This window comes from Filicampus tigris, chromosome 14 (assembly GCF_054856515.1).
Source record: "Filicampus tigris isolate MCC_2025a chromosome 14, RoL_Ftig_1.0, whole genome shotgun sequence".
Lineage (NCBI taxonomy): Eukaryota > Metazoa > Chordata > Actinopteri > Syngnathiformes > Syngnathidae > Filicampus > Filicampus tigris.
The window spans coordinates 9,912,604-9,937,664 of record NC_141230.1 but is presented as its reverse complement, the minus strand read 5'-3'; the positions used below and the strand labels follow the sequence as shown (position 1 = coordinate 9,937,664).

The 25,061-nt window shown below is 39.6% G+C and overlaps 1 protein-coding gene and 1 long non-coding RNA gene across 7 annotated transcripts in view; one reads left to right on the top strand and one right to left on the bottom strand.

The window, feature by feature from the left end:
• LOC147136261 (phospholipid-transporting ATPase IH-like) overlaps window positions 1-24,311 on the top strand; it is a 41,997-nt gene extending 17,686 nt beyond the window's left edge. Inside the window, exons 6-31 of one of the 5 annotated variants that reach the window (XR_015089563.1) lie at window positions 123-251; window positions 1,411-1,514; window positions 1,606-1,656; window positions 3,577-3,641; window positions 3,749-3,830; window positions 3,915-4,065; window positions 4,392-4,589; window positions 4,665-4,838; window positions 6,500-6,666; window positions 7,718-7,789; window positions 8,679-8,752; window positions 9,686-9,789; window positions 10,318-10,499; window positions 10,912-11,145; window positions 11,926-12,097; window positions 12,177-12,279; window positions 12,972-13,117; window positions 13,276-13,335; window positions 13,570-13,697; window positions 13,897-14,032; window positions 15,177-15,200; window positions 16,810-16,875; window positions 17,018-17,121; window positions 17,219-17,384; window positions 20,336-20,672; window positions 21,030-24,311. Coding sequence is in view for 4 of the 5 variants with exons in the window: in XM_086051672.1 (XP_085907798.1) it covers window positions 123-251; window positions 1,411-1,514; window positions 1,606-1,656; window positions 3,577-3,641; window positions 3,749-3,830; window positions 3,915-4,065; window positions 4,392-4,589; window positions 4,665-4,838; window positions 6,500-6,666; window positions 7,718-7,789; window positions 8,679-8,752; window positions 9,686-9,789; window positions 10,318-10,499; window positions 10,912-11,145; window positions 11,926-12,097; window positions 12,177-12,279; window positions 12,972-13,117; window positions 13,276-13,335; window positions 13,570-13,697; window positions 13,897-14,032; window positions 15,177-15,200; window positions 16,810-16,875; window positions 17,018-17,121; window positions 17,219-17,384; window positions 20,336-20,599 (3,156 nt within the window). In the remaining variant the exon portion in view is untranslated. Of the gene's footprint in view, window positions 1-122; window positions 252-1,410; window positions 1,515-1,605; window positions 1,657-3,576; window positions 3,642-3,748; window positions 3,831-3,914; window positions 4,066-4,391; window positions 4,590-4,664; window positions 4,839-6,499; window positions 6,667-7,717; window positions 7,790-8,678; window positions 8,753-9,685; window positions 9,790-10,317; window positions 10,500-10,911; window positions 11,146-11,925; window positions 12,098-12,176; window positions 12,280-12,971; window positions 13,118-13,275; window positions 13,336-13,569; window positions 13,698-13,896; window positions 14,033-15,176; window positions 15,201-16,809; window positions 16,876-17,017; window positions 17,122-17,218; window positions 17,385-18,355; window positions 18,474-20,335 lie in introns of all 5 variants that reach the window. The other 4 variants (XM_086051675.1, XM_086051672.1, XM_086051676.1 and 1 more) reach the window with 4 other exon arrangements.
• On the bottom strand, window positions 3,321-7,485 carry LOC147136262 (uncharacterized). 2 transcript variants are annotated; one of them, XR_015089564.1, is made up of 3 exons: window positions 7,303-7,485; window positions 6,476-6,646; window positions 3,321-6,349 (listed from the first exon to the last, which is right to left on the bottom strand). It is a non-coding gene; the product is annotated as an uncharacterized LOC147136262 (long non-coding RNA). The 2 variants fall into 2 exon arrangements; XR_015089565.1 differs by having other exon boundaries at window positions 3,321-4,821.
• Window positions 24,312-25,061: the final 750 nt, after the last annotated feature.

Sequence of the window (25,061 nt, the reverse complement as noted above, 5' to 3'; positions counted from 1 at the left end):
ACTTCTCAATCCTCTAAAAAAAAAATTTTTAAAAAAGAGTGTAGTGTGTTCATGTTGGCAAAAGGCCTCTCATCTATTATGGATGTCGCCACCATGATGGGACTGTTGTGTTGCTGTGGCAGGTGGGCGACATCGTGGTGGTGAGGGAGGACGAAACGTTCCCGTGTGACCTCATCCTGCTCTCCTCCAGCCGACAAGATGGCACCTGCTACGTCACCACCACCAGCCTGGATGGGGAGTCCAGTCACAAGGTGCCACAATGACGCACCAATATACATTTCAGTCCAAATGATTCATCATAATGCTATTTTGCTTCATTTTCCTAAATAGTCGATGCAATTCACAGTGAAAAAAATGTTGATTTTTTTTTTTTTTTTTTTTTTTTTTAACATCAACTTTATTACATACACATTAGTTGTTGTTATCCTTTCGGCTTTTCCCCTCAGGGGTCGCCACAGCGAATCAAGTGCACGCATGATTCGCATCATTGATTTGGCAAAGCATTTTACGCCGGATGCCCTTCCTAACGCAACCCTATTAGCAGGGCACACACACAGACACCATCACTGAGCGGGAATCGATCCCACGCTGCCCGCACACAACTCGGGCGCGTGTACCACTACACTATCAGTGACTCATTGCATGCATATTAATATGTGTGAAAAAAAAAAAAGAATTTGGCCATATTTGGCCGGACAGTGAGGATATGTAGTATTTAATTATACAGTGGTGAGCATGAACTGCCTGTTTAAGGTCGTACCTTGACTTACCAGTACCCCAACTTTGTTTATGAATGACCATCCGTCGCTTGGTCCATTTTTTTTTTTTTTTATTTGTGTTGCGAGGCAGGATTTGTGTTACCAGTGGGCTTCAAATGCGCTGGAGTCAAGTGAGAAGAAAAAGAAGCAATTAAGATACTCTTAATGCCCTACAAAAAACATTTGCCTATCACTTTATTGGAAGAAACCCATTTGCCCGAGAATTTTCTTGAAATCTTTGTTGTTTTCATTCCTTTTGCAAGGCATTGGATTCTTTTGTGCTTTCTTCATAAAATGGAATAGTGGTAATCTAATTTTCTGTAAGTAGTCTTACCTGGCAACCTAGTAGCTGTTTCAGATTCATGTCACTAATGGATATAAAACAAATCTCAAATTGATGTGATTAATTCGACTCCAATTAATGAAACATTTATTAAAATGATGCATATTGAGTTGGAACATTGTGTATTTTTTATATTTTTTACTCTTAATGTCTCTCCTGTACTGATCTCCACTGATGTCACACACACCAACCACACGCATGGCCGAGTGCACACACATACAGGACTCCACCCACACTTTGCGCAAATGGGACCCCCTGATGAGCTCCCAGCCAAGCAATGCTTCACTTACTTGGCCTCTGCTCCTTCAGACCTACTACGCCATACCAGATACCATGGCCTTTAGGACGGACCAGGAGGTAGATTCCCTACATGCCACCATCGAATGTGAACAACCGCAGCCTGACCTCTACAAGTCAGTGTGACACCTTGGTGTTTGTGTGAAAATTCTAGGTCACATTTCTCAATGTCTGCCTTGTCTCGTCTTGTTGTTCTGCTTAACTCAGATTTGTGGGACGTATCAATATTTACAAGGACAAAGAAGAGCCTGTTGCTAGGTAGGTTTTTATGTGATTCATTCTATGTTCATTTTACTAGACTTCCAAATGTAAGATTTAATTTTTATGGCATAAAATGACAACTTTATTCTCAGAAGAGAACTTGCTTGCATAATATTGTGAAAAAAAATCCTGTTTTGTATACACACACAGTGTTTGTATATATATATATATATATATATATATATATATATATATATTAGGGGTGTAACGGTACACGTGGGTGTATTAATACGTTTCGGTATGGCATATGTTTGGTTCGGTCCACTTGTGTTCGGTTCGGTCCATTTATTAGCGCGATCTTACTCAGCAACACACAAATCCAACGACAACACAGATAACCCAATTTGTTACAATATGCTGTTTTACATTCAAATATTTCAATGCCTAAAAAGTGTATACAATTTCATAAAGACTTTTAAAAAATTTTTCATTATAAAAAGAGTTTTAATATAGTTCGCAATAATTGTAACTGTTATTGTATGTATTTTGTTCATCACAAAAAGTGTATATATGTACTGTAATTACAACTTGGCTTTAACTTGAATACTTAGATGTGTCATAGGCTCTTGCTGCTGAGTGTTTAAAGTCTGTAAAGTATTTTTTTTAGTTGGAAAAATAGTGTTCTACAGTATTTTACTTTGTTAAACACAGACAGGAAACTTGTAATTAAATAGAATGTCGAAAAACTAAGCAGTTTGTGCATCATAATTTCATGCTTCAATGCCCATTGACATTGTGCTCCCTCTGGTGTATGCGCCTTGACCTCCTGGAGACAGTATAATACAGACATAAATGAAGACCTACAACTAAATGACTCTGTAAGCTGCTATAATATTAGTCGTTTTCCACGGAGGAGAAAACATAAGTGCCTATGAGTATTGTTACATCATCTGTCTGCAAGTGTTGCTGCACCGTTTGTGTTCATATTCATCGTTTAAAGAGTAATAACGATCGCAACATTCTTGCTAGTGTTGTTACCCCTTCTATTGTGTTTTGCGTTGTGTTAGTATTAAGATAGCTGACTTCTGTAAGTTATGTAGTTTGGTTTAACAGACAACATGTATTTCACTTTATGCTATGTGTAAGTGTCATGTAATGGCGTGGAAGAGGACCCAAACGTAGGGAAGCAGGGATGAGAGACAGGTTTGCTCTCAAAAAGTAATTTAATTCAAAGATAACAAAAGGCAAATAAGAGGTACTTAGTTAATGAAAAAAAAACTATATCAACAGAGGTTCAAAATCAAAACATTCAAAGCAACAAAACAAACACTGAGGAAAAGACTAGACTTGGCGTGGACCGAAAAACAAACAACAAGACTAACAGCAACTAGACGTGACAAGGACAATGATTCAGCAAGGACTGAATGAAAGCAGGGAACTAAATACAAACAAACTGATGAGACAAAAGGAACATGTGGATAAGACACAAGGGTTGGAATGACCTGATTGGGTAACACAAGGACACAATAACTCAACGAGACAGACATTGACAAAAAGGACAACAGGAAAACATGATGAAACTAAATTCTAATCAAAACCAAATCAACAAAGACGGATCCTGACATAAAGCTGTGACTGGTAATGGCAATTCACATCTTAGGACAAGCACTTGGCATCTTTTTGAAGAATTGTTTAGTCTGCTGCTTGTTGTTTGCATGGTTCGCGTGGGAGCTGACAGAATAGTACATTTTCATCACTTCACTTATGATTCTCATTTTTTGGTCTTTTTTTTTTTCAGGTAAAGCATAAAACACAATGCAAGCATTTTCATATAAAATATATAAAGATCATAACTTCATTCTTGGAAATGACTGCTTTTATTCTTGTAATAAATTGAACTTTTTTCCCTTATCATGATGACTTAATTGTTGTTGTTGATACCTAGCAGACAAGTTAATCTCTCGTATTTTCTTCTAGACCACTTGGTGCTGAGAACTTACTACTCAGAGGTGCAACATTGAAGAACACACAACATATATATGGTGATCATTTATTCTAATTGTCTCTTCATGTTGAGGTTTGTTGGCATAGGGTTAGAGGTTAGGCTTAGGGCAATAGTAACACATTTTTCGTCCACCTCTTTCTTCAGCCGTTGCCATCTACACCGGCATGGAAACCAAGATGGCGCTCAATTACCAGTCAAAATCACAGAAGCGCTCCGCGGTGGAAAAGTGAGATCTCGTCTGACCCCATCCAAATTTAATTGAGAGAAACAATTTGGATTATTCCATTGGACACCTTTGTCTCCTCCACAGGTCCATGAATGCCTTTCTGATTGTCTATCTGTGCATCCTGATCAGTAAAGCGGTCATCAACACTGTTCTCAAATACGCCTGGCAGTGGTCTCCGGATCGTGACGAGCCCTGGTACAACCACAGAACGGAAAACGAGCGACAGCGACACGTGGTGCGTTCAGTGACGTTTTTCTTTGATGTCCTATTATCGGGTTTGCTCGATAATTTGGGTTGGAAATGTCCAGGATGCCCCTTTTCAAGTTGTTCTATTTGGTCTTACACTCCTGGTATCCCGGATGGATGAGTTTCTCATTAATATTTGAGATGTAAATCAGCTCTGCTATGATTGGCTCACTTTTCTCCTTAATTTGAGAGTGACCACGGGGGCAGTATACACACCGAACTTGAATAGATTGATTTTTTCCGCTGTGTTTTCACGTTATTTTCTGGCAATCCCACCTCATGTTCCCATTATCCCCATCTGCTGTTTTCCCGCAGGTGGTCCGAGCTTTCACCGACTTCCTGGCCTTCACCGTGTTGTTCAATTATATCATTCCCGTGTCCATGTATGTTACGGTGGAGATGCAGAAATTCCTGGGCTCCTATTTCATCACGTGGGATGAGGAGATGTTCGATGAGGAGTTGGGAGAGGGAGCTCAGGTCAACACCTCCGACCTTAATGAGGAGCTGGGTCAGGTACTCCCAAACCTTTTCCTATTTGTAAGCATTTTATTTTCCCGCTCATCACCATTCATCTTTCTCCGTTTCCAGGTGGAATATGTTTTCACTGACAAGACGGGCACTCTGACGGAGAACAACATGGAGTTCATCGAATGCTGTGTAGATGGGAACGTTTACATTCCGCATGCCATCTGCAACGGTCAAATCCTCAGCGCTGCCTCCAGCATAGACATGATAGATTCCTCACCTGGTGGATTCCGCAGAGTAAGTATGCGCGCATTGTAAACGCGACTACGTTAAACGCATTTGACAAGCACAAATCCCACAATGAAATATTAGGATCATATTGAAAAAAATATATGTATCATAGTTCATAATAATTTCACAAGAATAAGTCTTTAAAAATATTACAACTCATGAAAAATTCCAATATTCTGACTTTTTCTAATATTAAAACTATTCGTTTTAAGGTGTGACCTTTCTCGCGCTATTATTGGCGATCTATTCTTATAAAACTACAACGTAATTCTTTTAATAGTAAAACATTTTCCTTACAACTTATCGTAAAATGACCACTTTCTACTCATAACTTGTTCACATTCTTTTTGTTCAAATTCTTAATTCCTTATCAATCATGACTTTTTTTCCTCCTAACATTACACTTTTATTCTCACACAAAGACAACAGTATTCTTGTAGAATTCAATGTTTTTTCCTTTTTGTATTGCACCGTAATTCTCATAAAATTAGAGCTTTATATGCCTAATCAATCTTAACTCTTGTAAAAATACATTATTCTTGTAAAATTTGTAAAATTATTCTTGTGAATTGACAATATTGACTTGAATGCCAATAAAATTACAACTTTTATTTGTGTTATCACAGCAACTTTACGCTCTTTAAATTACAATTTTTCAATTTTTTTCCTCTTATTGTAGTTTATATTACGCCATCTAATAGGTGTTGAGCAGCTAATTAATTTTTTGTAATCGACTTTATTGTGATAAAGTCGAGTTGATCACGTCAATTTTTTTCGTCAGCGGCCAGTCTACCCGTCCATCATGTGTCATATGTCAGTCTGTCATTTTTCGGGACGAACCAAATTGTAATCGTCAGTTGGTCATTCCGCCCGTCCCACTGGTAATCCGTCAGAAGTCCGTTGGTTCGTCAGTCGGTCCATCAGTCTGTCCTCTCACTTCCACCCCTAACGCCAAAAAAAAACTGTCAGCAGAACGGGCTTACTGACGGACGTGGTTGGTGACGATTGCAATGATGGACGAAAATCCACTTCAGTCAGTGCTTAGTCGTTATTTTTAAAAACCTCTCAGACAGTGTCAATCAAAACTGAGCATTACTGTTTCTATAAAGGCATAATTTTCCTTTTGGATCTCATTAGACCTAATGTACCCTAAGGTTTTGTTTGCTGGAGAATAAAGTTGTAGTTACATGAATAACATTAAAAAATACAAGCAAAAAAAGTTTCATTTTCAAGGACTTTTTTAAGAAAACGTTTCAAGAAAAAAATGTCAGTCTTAAAAAAAGTTACTTTGTACAATAAAAGTTCACAGTATTGCAAGTATAACACAAAACAAGTATTAATTTGCATGTTTTTCTGTCATTCATAAAAGCTATTGTAAACCCTTCCTGTTGGCTTTGAAGAAATGTCCCCCGGTACACATAAAAGTGATGGCAATCTTCGTTTCTGGCAACCGTATTCACATTTAGAAAATTGTCCGTCAGCAGTATCCACCACATACATAACGCGAGCCTGCCAAACTGTTCAAGCAAAGAAATGGGCATGAAAGTAGACAAAATACATGCAATGTTTTATTGCCTCATAAAAACAGCATTAAGAAAACCTCTTAAATACACATTGTGATCTGTTGCATTTCCTTTACTTACATTCATTAAATTCTCTGGCTACAGGAACACGAGGACCTGTTTTTCCGGGCATTGTGTCTGTGTCACACGGTGCAAGTGAAGGAGGAGGAGACGGTGGACGGCATCAAGAAGGGCATCCATCAGGGCAGACCCACCTCCTTCTACATCTCCTCCTCCCCCGATGAGGTGGCTCTGGTGGAGGGAATGAAAAGGTCAATGTTCTAAATGGTGCTGCATATTCTTAAAATTGTTGCCCCTGGAATAATTTAGCGCTCATGCAGCTGTAGAATTTTATTGTTGAATTACTGTAAATCCTCCAAATAGTAGTCTCTTCTCAGAGGCTAGATTTACACTGCAGGTCCCAGTGCCTAAATCTGGTTTTTTTTTTGGTGCACATATCCGCTGATTTTGATATTTTTGGTATTAGAATGTGCGTTTCAAGTGTGACATATCCGATATAGCTGGCCGGGAAAAAAAATGCATTTAGAATTCTCTTTTACAAGACTGTCCCGTCCAAACAGGCAGCAAACACATTAAACAGGTTTAACAGGACAAGCTAAAAACATTTAGGCAAAAAAAATCGCATAACACAACAATCAGCAGTTTTCCTTCATCATCCAAGCTCTTTAATACCAAATTAAGTGAAGCGTCGACAGCCTGACGATGAAAACCGTAGATGGCTTCTTTTACACCTTTTTCAAACCGGCTGTCCTCTCATCCAGAATTTGAACAACAACACCCTATTGTTGATCACCTCCCGGATATACATCCACCAAGGCATAAATTGATTGAAGAAACCTTTCAATTAAACATAAAATGTCTTCAAAAAACAAAAAGATTCCAATTACCTTGATTCAACGTTACGGTTTACCATGACCTGGATGACCGAGAATGTCCACAGACAATTACCAAAATTGTTGGCAATCCGATAATTACGCTGTCCCTTGATGTTCAAATATCTAAATACTTGCAGTATGCCTGATACAATATTTGGGCTATATAACGTTCCAGAGTTCTAAAATTAAATTACAAAGTGCAAATTGCATACATGCTGAGGTCAGTACACCCCAAGCAACACGCTCATATAACACTGCTCTATTTTAAGTGGGGACACTGTGTTAGGTTCATGAACATGGTCCAGAATGTGTTGTGCTTCACTGTTGCTTTTCCAGATGGACTGTTGCATGTGCATGTGTGTGATCATGTTTCCATTAAAAATAACCAGTGCATCTTGTTTTTAATCATCATCTTTCTTGTCTCCAGGCTGGGCTACACCTACCTGAGACTGAAAGACAACTACATGGAGATTTTGAACAAAGACGATGAGATTGAAAGGTTGGTGTGCCAAGTGGTTGCTGTGGTTACACCACAGGAAAGGTAGTGGCATTGATTTGTCATGGAGGATGGGAAGATGACGCAACAGCTCAATCATAGATAAATCACAAGAGTTTTTTTCAAATATTTGCTTACTTTATTTGACTCATGTTTGAGTTGATTGTACAGGGCAGTGTTGATGATCTAAAGAAGTGTATTGAGGCTCAGTCTCCTTTTTCATTCATTGGAGGTCTGTCAATAGTCATCTATTTTAAAGGGGAAGTCAACCCAAACATTTTTTCTACAATATGCTCCATGCACACCCAATAGTTGAAACAAGACATTCCGATTAATATTGTTTGCGGAATATGAGTTAAGCAGTAAAATCCACCCGTTTTTAGCCATCTCAGGGGGCAGCCATTTTGTCACGTCTGTCGAGTGAAATTGACATCGCTGTTGCTCAGGGTTCAGTTAACGACCAGTCATGGCTTAGCTTCAGAAAGCAGGTGAGCTGTCATCAGGTTGTGGTTGGTTCAAGCAAGTCCTGAGTCACATTTTTCCCCCAACATTTTGAAATTTCAATTTCATATATATACTCTTTACTTCACTGGGTTGAGTGACTTTAGTTAGCATGACATTGTACTCTATTTAAGTCACTTTATGAATTACAGTGGATAAAAAGCCTCCAGGTACATCTGTTTAGTTCCATCTATCAAGTCCATATCACACTGAAGAGCCTTTTAGTATTTACAGAGTGTATTCATCAAGAAAGAATGGCTTTTCTCCTAAGTGCATAGTTGGCCTAAAAAAAGATGGATTGTCCTTCCTCAGATAAAGACAGTGATTAAATTATCAACAAAACAATATGATTAAAAGAGTTCTTTTCATGCCAACTCTTGCTTTCCTTCAGGTTTGAGCTGCTTCATGTGCTCAACTTCGACTCTGTGAGGAGGAGAATGAGCGTCATTGTTCGGGCAAGCTCAGGTAAGTCGCACTAACATGTGATCGCTGCCAGTGAAAAGCATTTTACTGTATCAACACATGCTTTTGAGGTTAAAATACTTGGATGACATTTTGTTGTGTGGCACTTGAAGAAAAAAATTACATGCTAATAGAGTGTTTCCCAAACTAGCAAAATGTCACGGCACACGACCGAATAAAAATGTCACAAAAAGTATACTATTGTATGTACTGAAAACATATTCTCTCAATTTTTCTCACAAATGCCATCTAATGATTCTGCTTGTCACTAGTCTGTTTTTGACATAGCTGTATGATACATTATTTGTATTAAAAAACAATATTCATTTTCAGACTAATTAATTAAAATTGGGTAAATTCCCGCAGCATACCTGATGATCTCATACGGTACACTAATGTAACAAAGCACGGTGGTTGGAAGCCACTGTACTAATCTATTAAAGTGGAGGACAACCCAAGCATTTTTTTTCCAGAATATTTTCTATGCAGGCCCACTAGTTGAAATGCGGAATTCAGATTAATATTGCGTTTGTGGAATATAAATTAAACAGAATAATGTACCCACATTTAGCCATCTGGGCGACCATTTTGTCACTTTTGTCGACTGAAGATGACATCGAAGTTGCTCAGGGCTCAGATAACGACCAATCACGGCTCACCTGTTTTCCGAAGCTGAGCCATGATTCGTTGTTATCCGTGCCCTGACCAACTTCGATGTCATCTTCTGTCGACAGAAGTGACAAAATGGCCGCCCCCTGAGCTAGCTGAAAACGGGTGGATTTCTCATATTCCACAAACGCAATATTAATCAGAATTCCCTGTTTAGACGAGTGGGCCTACAGAGAACGTATTCTGGAAAAAATATGCTTGGGTTGACTTCCTGTTTAAGGGCACCTTACTGTACCGATAATTTGCTACGTGTTTGTATGCTCTTAGGAGAATACCTGCTCTTCTGCAAGGGCGCGGACTCTGCCATTTTTCCTCTGGTCGTATCTGGCAAGGTTGAGCAGGTGAAGGTGCGGGTGGAGCAAAATGCTGTGGTAAGTGCCACAAACAGTATTTGGCAACTGAAGTCGAAATTAACCTCGCATGGCTTTCTTCACTGCCGTCGAGCCTTGTGGATTCTCACAGCCAATGGTGATCATTAAAACATACTATTGCAATTATAAGGGTGTATGAGGTTAATGACATGCGTTGTGGTCAATATAAAGTTTAATTGAAGGCATAGCGGAAAATTATTAGCATGACTATTCCAGTATAATACTGCAAAATGCTAATTTATTGTTGATATTTAGAAATTGATTAAGTCAGGTAAATCCCCGCTGAAGGCCCAGGTACCAAATGCACGGCACAACCACTGTATTTAAAAATGATAGTTTTCCAAGTATGTCAATGTGTGCCCTATAAAGAATTGAGGACATTAATATGTTTTCTTTTTTTTAACCACAGTCTGGCTAAAAGGTGCCGTTCTCACGATCAATTCATGAATGCGCAATTTGAGTGATTCTGAAGGCACAGCATAAACAAAAATCACTGAGCAGCAAATTCCTTTGTCGCCATGGTAACAGGAGGGCCTGCGAACGCTGTGCGTGGCCTACAAGAGGCTGTCGGAGTCCGAGTACCAAGAGGCATGTCGTCATCTGACGGACGCCAAGCTGGCCCTGCAGGAGAGGGAGCAGAGGCTGGCTGAAGCTTACGACGTCATCGAAAGAGACTTTGTTCTCCTGGGTGCCACGGCGGTGGAGGACAGGTTGGTTGGACAAATGCAAGAAGAAATGAGTCATGAAGTCAATTGTGTCATCAATGGGGAAAAAAAACATGTCTGGTCGGTTGCCTTTGGGAAAATGAAAATTGTTTGGCCTTGTCGGAGGTCTGGCTTTTTCGTAGCGTTACCTCGTTTCTTTGTTTTTACACTGGGACAAGACGGAGTGCATTGATTATCAGGCAGCTCTCTAGCTGATCGATTGCTGGCCTGACAGTTTGACTTCCTAACAGATAAACTGGAGATGGTGTGTGACAGTGGGCAGTCGCACATTGATAAGTTATCACCACTCGCTCATGGATTGATTCGAATTTTGATGAATGCTTTAACCGCCACATCCCACGCGCACACTCTCCACCCTGCTGGAGGCTGATGCATTTATTGACTTATTGATGCGCAGGCTTCAGGAGAAGGCGGCAGACACCATTGAGTCGCTGCACAAGGCAGGAATCAAAGTTTGGGTGCTGACTGGGGACAAAATGGAGACGGCGGCGGCCACCTGCTATGCCAGCAAGCTGTTCCGCCGTACCACTCAGATCTTGGAGCTAACCAAGAAGCGCACGGAAGAGCAGAGCCTGCACGACGTTCTTTTTGAGCTCAACAGGACAGTTCTCAGGCAGAGATCCATTTCTGGGTGAGGACCACAAATCTGCTTAAAGTGGAAGTCAACACAATTTTTTTTTCAAGAATATGTTCTATGCAAGCCCACTAGTTGAAACAAGGCATTCTGATAAATATTGCATTTGTGGAATAAGAGTTAATCCAGCCCATTTTAGCCATCTCAGGGGGGCGGCCATTTTGTCACTTTTGTCGACTGAAAATGACATCACAACTGCTCAGGGCTCAGATAACGACCAATCACGGCTGACCTGTTTTCTGAAGCTGAGCTAATAAATTGATATTAATAATCGGGTTTTTTTTACCTTTTTTTTGGGGAATCGTAGAGTATAATAATCCTAATTGTAATTGAATACCAATTAATTGCACAGCTCTAGTTTTTTGTAGTGGTGTATAACTGTGTTGTAAATAAATGCTCTAAAATTACATTTGAAGACACTTGCCCCACACATCTGTTCACTTGTTTCAAGCAGTCGCATCTCTTTATATACTTTACATATAAGGGAGCGAGCCCTGTCGTAAACCGTGAGTAATTGAAGCACCCCTGAAAAGGTTTATAATTGCCTATAGATGCCACAAGATGGCGGCAAAGCACTACATGAAACATAGAAAGACTGGAAACTCTGTGTGATGCTAACTGACTTTAAATTCCATCCACAATAGTTACATTAAAACCTTTTTGACAGCGTCAATCAAAAGTCAGCCTTACTCTCTTTGTTTGGACTGCATATAATGAAGAGGCCAGTGAGTTTAAATGCAAAGGTCTCAATTGACCGATATCAAAATGTCCCTGCAGGTTGTCTGTCGACTGCCTGGATTTCGGATTGATCATCGACGGGGCAACGCTGTCGGCCGTGCTCAAGCCCAAGCAAGACGGCCACGGCAACTACCGCGAGGTCTTCCTGGAGATCTGTCGCAACTGCAGCGCTGTGCTGTGCTGTCGCATGGCGCCGCTGCAGAAAGCGCAGGTAAGAGATACGCAAACACACACCACGGGTCATATGTCAGGCAGTGCATTTGAGCCAGTGGAATTATTCACTTTATCAGATCGTGAAGCTGATCAAGGCCTCCAAGGAGCACCCGATTACCCTCGCTGTTGGCGATGGAGCCAATGATGTCAGCATGATTTTAGAAGCACACGTGGGCGTTGGTGAGCGCCTTTTGCTGCTCTAACACTATTAAACCATAAGATGTTGTACAAAATATTTTAAAAAATCAAATATAAATCATGTTCTAAAATGTTTCAAGCATTTTTATATTTGTTTTAACAAAAAAGAATCATCATAAACGACTGGAGAACGTCATCTGGCATACATTGTGATCATTGGCCATGCATTTTTAATTTTCTGTTTGTTTTTTTTTTTTAAAGAGAAAAAAGCGTTCACTCTTAAACTTAACTAAATTGAAGTTTTTTTGTCGATTGCATCAATAATAATAATAATCAGTATTATTTCACTTTAATTGAGACGTGGAGGGGCGTGTCTCTGATGTTTGTGCACAGGGCGATACTGATCAGTGACCAATCAAAACACATCCTCCGGTCAAGTGATTTGAAAATGAAAACGCAAAATTGTCATATATTTTGGGGTGAAATATGTCTATATGTGGACATATGTTACATCATCCGACTTCAAAAATGAAAATGAAGACGAACGAAATAATGGTCTAAGTGTATTGTCTTTATTTATCAATGTAGATGTTGGAATTCGCAATTACGTAGATCATTTTCCATAATCGCTCAGCCCTACCTGGTCAGTGTACAAAATTAATTAAGTTAACATTGTACAAAATCAACAAAGTGCTTTTGAATCACTATTCACTGGTTAATATGTGTCCCTAAAGGCATAATGGGCAAAGAGGGTCGCCAGGCTGCCAGGAACAGCGATTACGCCATCCCAAAGTTCAAACATTTGAAGAAAATGCTGCTGGTTCACGGCCACTACTACTACATACGCATCGCTGAGCTCGTCCAGTACTTCTTCTACAAGGTACCTGAAAAAGTGGCCGTCATGATCAGTGTGGGTGTTTTCCATTGCAAGCGCTGAGCCATTTTTGGCAAGCCATTTCATTTTCACTTCCCACTCACTTGACTTTATAGGACACCATAGAAATGTATACTTAAGATGCGTATTTTAAATCTTTGCAGAATGTATGCTTCATCTTCCCGCAGTTCCTGTACCAGTTCTTCTGCGGCTTCTCCCAGCAGGTAAGTATTTAACTTGTCAAGTCAGCTCTGTTCACGGTGCACTACCGCAAATTAGCCTTTAATGGCCTTAGCAATTTGCTCGTCATGTAACGACCAGATGTTATGCGCACATGAATTTAGCTGAGAGCTCTTCGGCGTCCTGACTCTCATCTGTTCAAAATGGCACCTCCTAGGTGCATTAAAAGATGAGAGCCTTTCGAACACTAAACCATGTTGTGCTTTGTCCCACGGCAGCCTCTGTACGACACGGCCTATTTGACCTTGTATAACATCAGCTTCACATCACTGCCCATCCTCCTATACAGTCTGGTGGAGAAGCATGTCACCATGGAGACACTTAAACGGGAGCCCTCTTTGTACAGGTAAGGGAATACAAATAAATATATATGCCTGTTTGTATGTAGCCATCGGACTTGGGGAAGTCAACCCCCACCCCAAAAAAATTATTTGTAATAATATGTTCTATGTGCCTTCACTTTGGATCGCATTATATCGTGCAGGTAGACCTCATGTTCATGAAATATTTGTCCAGTTTTGATGGCACAACCTTGTTTCCCTCAGGGACATTGCCAAGAACTCCCTCCTCCGCTGGCCAGTCTTCCTGTACTGGACATGCCTGGGCGTGTTTGACGCCGTCGTCTTCTTCTTCGGTGCCTACTTCCTGTTTGACAACACCACCTTCACCAGCAATGGCCAGGTGAGCCTCTTCAAGAGCAATGGTGTTTGCCGTGAAAAAAAGTTCCACGCATAAATGGCCTTTGATGTAATAAACGCTGTGCCTGACCTAATCACTGAGAGCCCATTTGAAGAAACAAACATCACGACAAATACCTTTATTATGACTGATGTGACCATGTGTCATTGATTCTGCATTCTGAGCCATCTCTGATTGAAATTTTCACAATACAGTGCCCCCTTGTTATTTGTGCGGCAAATAGGGACCGAGCTCTGCTGCAAAGCGTGAAAATCAACAAATTCAACAACTAATTCATGTCCCGCAAAAAGGTTTGTAATTGCCCATAGATGACACAAGAAGAAGGCAAAGAACTTTTTTCCCCATTAGACAAAGCTATGCCAGACTAAATTAAGATCCTCTCCCCGGTTCAAAGTGGCTGGCACGACGATGCCACCGGAGCAATATGTTTATATTAGACATGGCTCTGGCCTTAGTACAAAAACTGCGAATGATTGAGTTTTTCAGCAAATGACATTGGATAGGTTCCCAAGAAAAATCATCAATAGGTGAATTTATGAATGCCAAAGCTTGAAAATGTGGGGGTTCACTCTATACTCTTACCATAATTCTTATTATATAGTTCAATAAAATATACTATAATATTGTGAGATTATGATTCACATTGTATCATAGTGTAGTGTAGTTTTAACTAACACCAAAAAAATACACGGATTAAATGAATGTTTACAAATGATATATCTATAAAAGACATTTAAATATTGGCACATATTGTATTTGTAAAAATACAGGCCCGTACTCTAATAAAGGCCTTACCTCTAATAAATAGCACTATTTAAGGAAATAGGGTAGTCATAGCATGGTGTTGACTGGTGTCAAAAATGTGTATTGTCAAATTCAAGTTAAAACATCGTTATTATTTAGATTTGCAATAGCACGAGATAGACAACATGAGATATCCCTTCACATTGACAATAGCATATCTCTATTATTGATTTGTATTCGCTTTTTGATTACCTTTGGTCTTGGTTTTTTTCAGTTGAAACATTCATTCATTTGACCTTTTTGTCCTGATTATTTTTCTCTTTTCTTCCCCCCTTTCTCTCTGCTTCCTCTTGTTATTTTGCACCTCTATTGCCTCCTCAAGCTCATGACCACCAACACGCAGATGGTAAGCCTGTCTCCCTCCCTGTCTGCGCTTACAACCTTTTAAGTTTTCATTGTCCCGTTCAGTTCCATCTTCATCTCAGTGTGTAGTTTATTAGTGCTCCATCGTTCCATGATACTCTTCGATGCTTCGCCACACGATCCCTGTGTTTTGATGTGGTAGCAAGTAGAATAAGACCTCAGATAGTGATCCGACATTGGATTGTCTAATGTCTCTTTGTATTTGTCTGTTTGTGTGTGTGTGTTTGTGTCCATACAGTTGCACAAATAATTGTTGCTTAGCCATGGGGGCTGCACTAAGAAAGAATATCATTTTCAATGCAAATATTTAAGAAGGAAGTCAACCCCAAAATTGTCTTTACAGTAATATGTTCCTTGCGCCTCCACTTGTCAAAACACGGCAATCTGATTAATATTCTGTTTGTGAAATATGAGTTATGAGTAAAATCCACACGTTTTTGTCCATGTCAGGGGGCAGCCATTTTGCCACTTGCTGTCAACTGAAATTGACATCACAGTTGCTCAGGGCTCAGGTAACAACCAATCATGGCTCAGCTTCGGAAAACAGATGAGCTATGCTTGGTCGTTACCTGAGATCTGAGCAACTGTGGTGTCTTTTCAGTTGACAGAAAGTGGCAAAATGGCCGCCCCCAAAGATGGCTGTAAAAGGGGGGATTTCACTGCTTAAATCATATTCCACAAACACAATCTTAATCAGAATGCCGTGTTGTGACTAGTGGCGGCTCATAGAACCTATTTTTGTCAAGATATTTTTTGGGTTGATTTCCCTTTTAACAAAGGAACCGCTAAAGTTGAACACAAGCTGTTGACTTCCAAGTTGTTCTCGTTTCAAAACAAAATTTCCCATATCAAGTGAATGAACTCAACAATTGCCTAAAACCTTCATTAAATGTAAGAGAAGATAACCACTGTGAAATTAAATTACTAAAAGGAAATCTACTCACCCCTTGAATACGCTTAATTACATTTTGTATTCTATGGTTATCATCACTCTTCAGCGACATGGGTAGTAACCTTTTGTGGTGGCATAAAGCAAAAGCTCAAGAAAAAAACACAAACTAATCCAAAACACAGTGGACTCAAAAGTTTGCCAGTATCAAACATGGTGATGGTTTGACTTTTGAGCCATATATTTTTTAATTAATTTTATTGCTCATATTGTTCCAGTACATGTTGCAGTTCCATGTTGGCTTCTACTGTTAACGACACACTTTTCCTCTATGCCATCATGGTTACCCTTTTGTGTAGAATCACAAAACACACTCACATAAAGCCAAAGGAAAAACATATTCTAAAGCACACTTGAAGGCTAGTCAAGATGATGGTTTGAGGTTCACGTTTTGCTCGACTCTTGGGGCATTTTCCAGAACATTTGGAGCGAAATGGAAGGCGGGTCCCACTCTATAGACGTGAGAGTAAGAAAATAATAACTTTAACCCTAACATGAGTACTAGCCCATTTTTTAGGCTGCTTCTAATCATTTCCACTAATGTGTGGGAAGAAAACACACACTTTTAACTAATCAATCCATGTCACTGATTAATGTGCTCAGTTGTAAAACCAACAATCTTCTCCCTCCTTTTCCCTGGTAGATGTTTGGCAACTGGACCTTCGGGACTCTTGTTTTCACTGTGCTGGTGTTCACCGTGACACTTAAGGTAAGGCACTTAAGGTTGTATGACATCATGGCGCCACTTTGTGAAGTGGATGATGGACTGCACATGACTGTTGAGCCTGTAGGCAAAGCTATTGATGTAGACAATTTAGCGAGTGATTGCAAAATGTATGTTGTTTGTTTAGCTCGCCTTGGACACGCACCACTGGACCTGGATCAATCATTTTGTGATCTGGGGCTCTCTGCTTTTCTATGTGATCTTCTCTCTTCTCTGGGGTGGCATCATTTGGTAAAGTTTGATTAGCATTTTCATGCTCCAATTACGGCGACATCGATCTGTGCGTCATTGCAAAACTCAACCTCGTGAGTCTCTTCCTGTTGCATAGGCCCTTCCTCAACTACCAGAGGATGTATTACGTCTTCATGCAAATGCTGTCCAGCGGGCCGGCCTGGCTTAGCATCATCCTGCTCATCACGGTCAGCCTGCTTCCTGATGTCATCAAGAAGGTCCTCTGCAGGGCTATGTGCCCCACAGCGACAGAGCGTGCTCAGGTGAGATCCGATACAAATGGATGGTGATCCTTTTCCTGTTGGGTAAAATAGTTTTGTCGTAGAGTCTTAAAGAGGAAGTCAACCCAAAACGACCAATCGCGGCTCACTTGTTTTCTGAAGCTGAGTCATGATTGGTCGTTATCTGAGCCCTTGAGCAGTTGTGATGTCATTTTCAGCCGACAGAAGTGGCAAAATGGCCACCCCCAGAGATGGACAAAAACGGGTGAATTTTACTGCTTAACTCATCTTCCACAAAGGCAGTATCAATCAGAATGCATAGAACAGATTATTGCAAAGAATTTTGGGGGGTTGACTTTCACTTTAACGGTCGCTAATCCAGGTGTAGGCAAAGTATGGCACAGGGACCACATGCATTTTCTCCTTTTAAAAATATTTCAAATCTATCTATCGATCTATAGACTGTATATCTTAGAACTGGTTGCTCTGGTTTTAATTAGCATTGATTAGCTTTCTCCGAGCCAGCTCAGTGTCTTAATGGATTTTGTCGATATTTGCCAGGATTTTTTCTGTAATGTCCCAGAATGAATGAAATGCTCCTTTGTAGAAATGATTTAGTCATTTAAAAAATATAGCTCTCTCTAAAAATGTACATTGTCCAACCTCCACTTCAGTAGAACGACATTGTGCTTTGAATTGATATATTCTCTTGACTAAACTAAAATGAGAAGCTGTGAATTCTGTGACTTAACTTTACCCTAGTTTAGCCTCCTTTGAAGCACACTGGATCATGAATTAAGGCCAGGGGATGAATGGAAGCACTGACAGATTCTTTTCCTGCTCTGCTTCTTCTTTTCATCTCTAATGAACCACCATAATCACATTTCCACCCTCCACCATCATTTTTCCATTCTTCCCCTCGACGCAAATTTCATTGCTGTCCTCCTCCCTCCATGTCTTCACCATCACCAATGCCACCCTTTACACACCCACAACCTATGGTAACCCAACAGTCCACACCTCGCCCGTGCCTTACCGTGGAGCCCTCCACCATCTTCATGCTTTCTCAGTCGTCCAGCAGAATGAGTTTCTGATTGAGCCAAACAGACGAAGGAGGAGCAAGAAGAGCAGGTGACTCTTTTAAGGCCTCAACTCCTCTATGCATGCTGAAAAAAAAGGGGGAAAAAAAAAACACTTTTTAATGTATCCCTTCATCGCTTCAACTAACTGCAACGCAACAGGTGCAACTGATACCTCCTCCTTTCCTGCCTATTATTGTTGAATGCAGGGTTTCGTCAACTTTTTCAGTTTTAAGACCCAAAATACATCACCATAACATCAACATACTATGCGAAAACACAAAAGACATGAATGAAAAATCCCTTTGCCAAGAAATTGTATAATTAAATAATTGCTTAATGAGCTCTAGCAGTGTTTCCCAATCTTTGAGCAAAGGCATCCATTTTACATTAACAGAAATATGTCACGGCATAGGACCAAACAAAAGTACTGAAATAATGATGAACTCATCTCAACTGATTCCCAGACATGGCAAATATGGCCCTGTTTAATTGCATACAAGTCTGATAAACTCACAGGAAACCATGACTTATCCTGTTGTACGAATGGCAATAGAAGGATGCGCACGTTTATTGTTCTTTCTGCCAACTCATGGAAGAGCATTCAATTGTTCTGCCTGGCATAAATCGATGAACATACCTGTATTTTGATGAAATAATATCAATTTTGTGACAAATTAAGTGAAACTTCCCGCAGCACCCCTGATGCGCTCTCACGGCAAACTAGGGAATCACTGGTCAATACCATACAATAGAATAATACTCAGTTCTATAGTCAATGGTAATTGGCGACCGAATCGAAACTCACCCCCAAGCCTAAGTTCGGGAAACCTGAATAATATAACGTTCCTCTGCTCTGAATCCCTTCTGTTGATTATTGATATGCATGCAGCCCATCTATTACTACCCTATTTATTTCCTGGGTCTCAGCTCACATATGTTACTTTATTATTATTATTACAAGAAAAAAAAACATGTTTTACAAGTTTACACTATTTCTATTTCAATAATGACTTTTCTTGTTTTTAATCACCCACCCACTTTTTAGATGGACTGGTATTTGATAGACTGAATAAAAAGTGTTCTTTTTCGTATGAGGAACAGTGATGTCATCTGGTGTTGAAAGACGGGATTGCAAGTGTGACTCCAGTTTTCACAATCATGGTGACTGTTGATGATATTCGATAATGATAACAAACTGACAACTTCGCATTATTCTACTTTTTGCTTTGTATTTGCATAAGTAACACTACTTTGGCGTCGAAAACTATTCATGGAAGGGATTTTCTGAATATGACCATGATTTCAAACATAGACAGGTGAACCTCTAAGGAGGAACATAATCCATTGGTTAACTTCCAAGTTGTTGCAATTTCAAAACAATTTTTTCTCCATAGTAAATAATGAAATTCACATTTCAACATTCCTATCTGTCAAACAAGTATGAATAGTTAACCACTGAACGAAATTAAGTAGAACTACTCATGGTTTTAGGACGCCTGACAAACTTGTAATGGAGAGGGAACAGGAGGGTGAAAGCTAGGATTTATTGGCATTACTGGAATGAATAAGTACACTACTGTACCGTTTATTATATTCATATTAGGTGAGATAAAAATATATTTTTTATATAATTGACAGGACAAGCTTTTGTTGCAGTGAGCTGAATTTTGGCATCACCCAAAGTCACAAAAGCATCCTAAGAAAAATCCCTTTTAGAGTTAGTCTTTCAGATTCTTACTGAGCTGAAGTCTTCTGAGAATATCTTGCATGGTGATGGTGAAAACTCCAAAGTTTTGTTTGCCTTTAGACCATATTTTTAACATTATAAACAGCTAAGATTTGGCTGAAGTCCAAATTGTACAACTTTTGGTGGGGTTAGATTCTTCATGGCGGTGTTGTTTGTCTCTGTAGGATCACGACAAGTTGGCACGGGACGACGTGGCCGAGCTGTCCTCCCGCCGCTCCTACAAAGGCGCAAGTGTCGACTCCTCTCAGCTGCAGCTTGGCGCCATGGAGACGCTGTCACTCCGCACCTGCGACCCCCTTCCCCAAAAACTCTTGGCGCACTTGGCAGAAGGGGGGAGGGCAGACTTGCGCTCCCTCAGCCCGTGCATGTTCCGGCTTTCCGGGGCGGGGATCGCCTACTACGCTCCGGGCCCAGAAACATCAGTCTGAGTCCAAACTTTAGTGTGAGGTTTTGCAGAATGGAGTCTCATGGGATATGCGGGCGGCCATCTTCATCTCAAGGGTGAGAATTTATACAAACACAAGCTCACTGTGTGCACTTCTGGGCTAGTGAATACCACTTTATAGGTAGTATTGTCCAAACTCCTCATGTTCATTCTTTTGCTTTTCTGACATCTTCTGCAAATTGAAAGAACAATCGGAAGATACAGTCCAGCCTATTTGTACAATGACGTCTTTATATTATTTTGTGTCAAAATCTCCATGTATATATGTGTATGTTCACTATGTGGTCCGGCCACGTAAGGGCTGTCATCAAGCTCAGCCCTTTAGATGTGTGTACGTATGTGTGTATGTACGCCTGCGTGCATGAAGATGCCTGCACTGTATGTTTTCTATGTGACACACCTTTGCCTTACAGGTAAACCACACAGCAGCAGGCTAGGAGCCAAATGTGTTCAAAAAGAAAAAGAGGAAGTGGTGTCTTACAAAGCCTTACACACGCACGAACCGCCAACCTGCCCACCCGCCCTCCGCCTCCACCACACACACACCTCATCCTATTAGAATGGGTCAAAATAAGAAAGAGGGATGTGCAGTATTTTCGCCACCCTGCCTTAATTCATAAATGCCTGCTTACTGTAGTTTCTGTGGGACACTTATATTCACTATTCCATCTCACCTCTGTGTCCTTGCATGTCTCAACTCTTTGCATGGTGATGTGTACCCCGGACTGAACTTTGACTTCTAATTTCTTGTACCATGTGGCCACGTGGCACTGAGGAGTATTATGGCCACACTGAAAAGATACACTAAAAATAACATCATTATGAGATTAAATCATTGGATTGCAAAAATAAATGAATAAATACAGTGTAACCTCAGTTTTTGAGAGACCTAGGTCACCAAAAAATTCAGTTTACAAATAACAATGTTTTCAGTTTGCTAACTGTCTTGGCGTGGCTGTGAAACACTCAGAACTCTGTGCTCACATTCCACAGAATAATGCAAAAGCTGCACTGCGTCATGGGAGATGGTGGCCATTTAAGGCTAGCAATAACCACAGTCAACATATACGTTAATGTACCCAAAAAGGCCAAAGACACTGCACAGTGATTTGCTAGCAAACTCAGTTTTTTCATCATAATAAATTGTTTTCACCTATTTCTGTATTGCACAGAAGTTCCTTTTCAAACAAACAAGTATCGAAACAAGGTCAATGTAGCATTTCTCTGTAATCATTTTATTAAAAAAAGATATATATTAATAAAACATTTGGAATTTCAGGAAAATAAAATTGGCAGATAGTTACCAGAAAAAGTTTCAATTTTCCAGGAATAAAGTAGCAATTTTACAAGAATGAAGTCACAATTACAAGGACCAAATATTTTCTGAAAGTTATAATAGGTGACACTTCTTGTTTTACAACAAAAAAAGGTGTTGAAAGATAACAATGTCTGAATTTTATGAGAATAAATTAGTAATTTAATAGTCTTACAAGAAAAAGTAGGAATTGTACCAAATAGTTGAAATATTATACAAGCATAAATGTATCCACACCTTCTCTCTTAATTAACTACTTAAAATGATGACTTTATTCTCGCAAATTACAGTTTTTTTTCCTCATAATTGTTCACAATATTAAGTCCTTTGTGTATAATTTTCACTTTTTCACCTAACATTTATATCTTTAGTCTCATGTTATGACTTTTTTTCTGTGTAACATTACGGGTTTTTTTTAAGTCTAAAAGTAACGTTATGACTTGCCTTGTCACATTACACCATTTTTTCATGAATAAATTTATTTTGGTAATATTACAACTTAATTATCCTAAAATCCTGACCTTTTTTCTCATGTTGTTGTGGCTCTAATACTCCTTCGTAGCACAGTGATGGTTGCGCATGCTCGAAAAGCGTCTGTCTTTTACTTCCGGATGATTTTGTGCTCTTTGTATGTTATGCAAAAACTAATCACGAATCTGAAAGAAGGCCAAGTACGTTTTCCTTTTGTTCCCCTGTCTTGTTGGCAGTCAGTTTTGATGAATGGATGTACAGTAACTTGACACTTGATGGTATGTTGTACTCAGCAGGAAGACTTGAATAGGCGACGTCACAATCAAACAATAGAATGTCAAACCAATTTGTCCGTCATGTTCTCCAGCTGACGATTGTAGCTCATTCCGGATCAACCTCTTTTTCATCTCAAGAACGCAATTTATTTTTATACACATTACCATCTAGCAACGGGTATAGATTTCATTTACACGCACAAAAAAAAACACCAGTAGTTCTTATTGTACATATTAGATACAAGATGTGACACGCATACAGTCTGTTTTAATTTTGGGACTCAACATCCTGACCTCAGTGACACTCACTGTGCTGTTGCTATATAGTATCCAGACAAATTTGATGTACGCTCTGCTTAAACACTTTTTGATTTTTGTATACCCCATCAGGATTTAGTTGTACATCATGTATACCACGTGTTCACATTTTGTCATTTATTTTTAAAACCGCATTTTGAGGTCTCAACATGTGCCAAAAACGATGTTCTTTTTCAATTTTGATAGCAGTGTATTTGTGTTCTCATCCACTTGCCCATTGGAAAGCATGAAAAACATGTGTTGTCCACTAAAACATTGTGGTACAATCCATTTCTACTATTTTCTTTGTATTCAAAGGCCAATGGATGTATTTTTTTAGTCCCATCTACTCACTTAATTGTGCTTTCATCAACTTGTGTACTGAAATTGAGAAAGGAAAATCCAAATGTTGTCCAGTGAGATACATTGGGGTCATCTACAATGCATTTCTACTTTATTTCTTGGCATTTGAGGAATATTTTTTACCCTCCATTTCCACTCACAATGTACTTTCATCCCCTTTTGAATTTGAAAGCATGAAGGAGAAAAAAATCCAATACCCGGTGGGATACATTGTGCTCATCTACAGCAATCTACATATATATAATTCCTTTTGTTACTTTTCACCTCTGTGGCGTTGTTGTGTTGTCCATTAGGATGTTTTGTGCATGTTTCCTTTGCTACTTTTGTATATCCCTGAAAGAAGATTATTTTAGAAGATATTTTAACTCTGTTCGAATGTGGGTTCAAGTTTACCAAAAGGGTTAGTAGAGATTTTTCAGTACACACACTGCACTTTGTGGTACAGATCTGTGTTCGCCCAAAAATGAAGGTCTGTTGTCCATCAGCTAAGTGGGGTGGGGGTTATACTGTTATACTTCCTCACAAGTTATTTTTCTAATAAGATTGTAGTGGGTGAAGTGACCAAATAACTTGAAAATGGAACAAACTGGCCTCCGTCTCAAATGGTTGTGTCTCACCAGCCTTTTTCTCGAATGTCAACGCATCTTCTTCTGAAGTCCATCAGCACAAGTGCAGCGTCAAAATGCTGACATCTCAGAGCATGACAAAGGTGCCAGGGGTGTGTGTGTGTGCGCGCGCATGCGTGTGTGAGTGAGTGTGTGCACGTGTGTGTGCTCCCGCGCGGCACGCGCGCTCTTCCGTGCAGCACTGTTTGTATTACTATTATATATAACAGGTTTTGAAAGGTTTTCTTTAAAAAAAAAAAAAAAAGGTTCGTTTTTTTTCCTTAACTATTTTGCAAGCCTGTCTGTAGCAAATGAGGGATGAAAGCACTGTATTGTCATTTTGCTTGGAATAAAGAAATGTTAAAAATATCTGACTTTTTAAAAAAAATTTATTTACAAATTCTGATGAATTTCAGTTGACTTCTCTACATTGTAGCCTCAGTCTCTACCCCTTGACTTTTACGTGATGGGTGGATAGATGGAAAGATAGAAAATAGATAGATTGGATGAGATTCAATTCTGTATTCATTCCGTGAAAGAAATTAAATTTATTAAGCATCTAAGGAGAGGAAGAAGATCATTTTGAAATACAATATATAAATTCACACACACATTACCCACAAAAGGTTAGGGATATTGGGCTTTCATGTGAAATTTATGGAAAATGGAAAATTTCGTGCTACAGTGATATCATGAAAATTGGACATTTAAATAGAAGGATGCACTGGTGATTTGAATTCCTCATCTCAAACGATTCATTGAAACAAAAGTTAACAATGGTGGGTACACTATAACAAAAAATTTCAACATCTCGATAAGTCGTCATGTGCCCTTGAGCATCAATTACAGCTTGACAACGACATTCTGTTCACAAGTCGATTTATTGTCTGCTGAGGCATGGCATCCTACTCTACTTGAAGGGCAGCCCTCAGGTCATTGAGGTTCTGGGGTGCAGAGTTTCGAGCCTCTACACGGTGACTAAGCTGATCCCACAGGTTTTCAATAGGATTCAGGCCTGGAGAAAGTGCAGTCTCCAACAGCCTGATGTTGTGACCTCGATGAGGTGGAGCATTGTCATCCATGAAGAGTTTTCTAATATCCTTGAGCCTTCTGACGCAA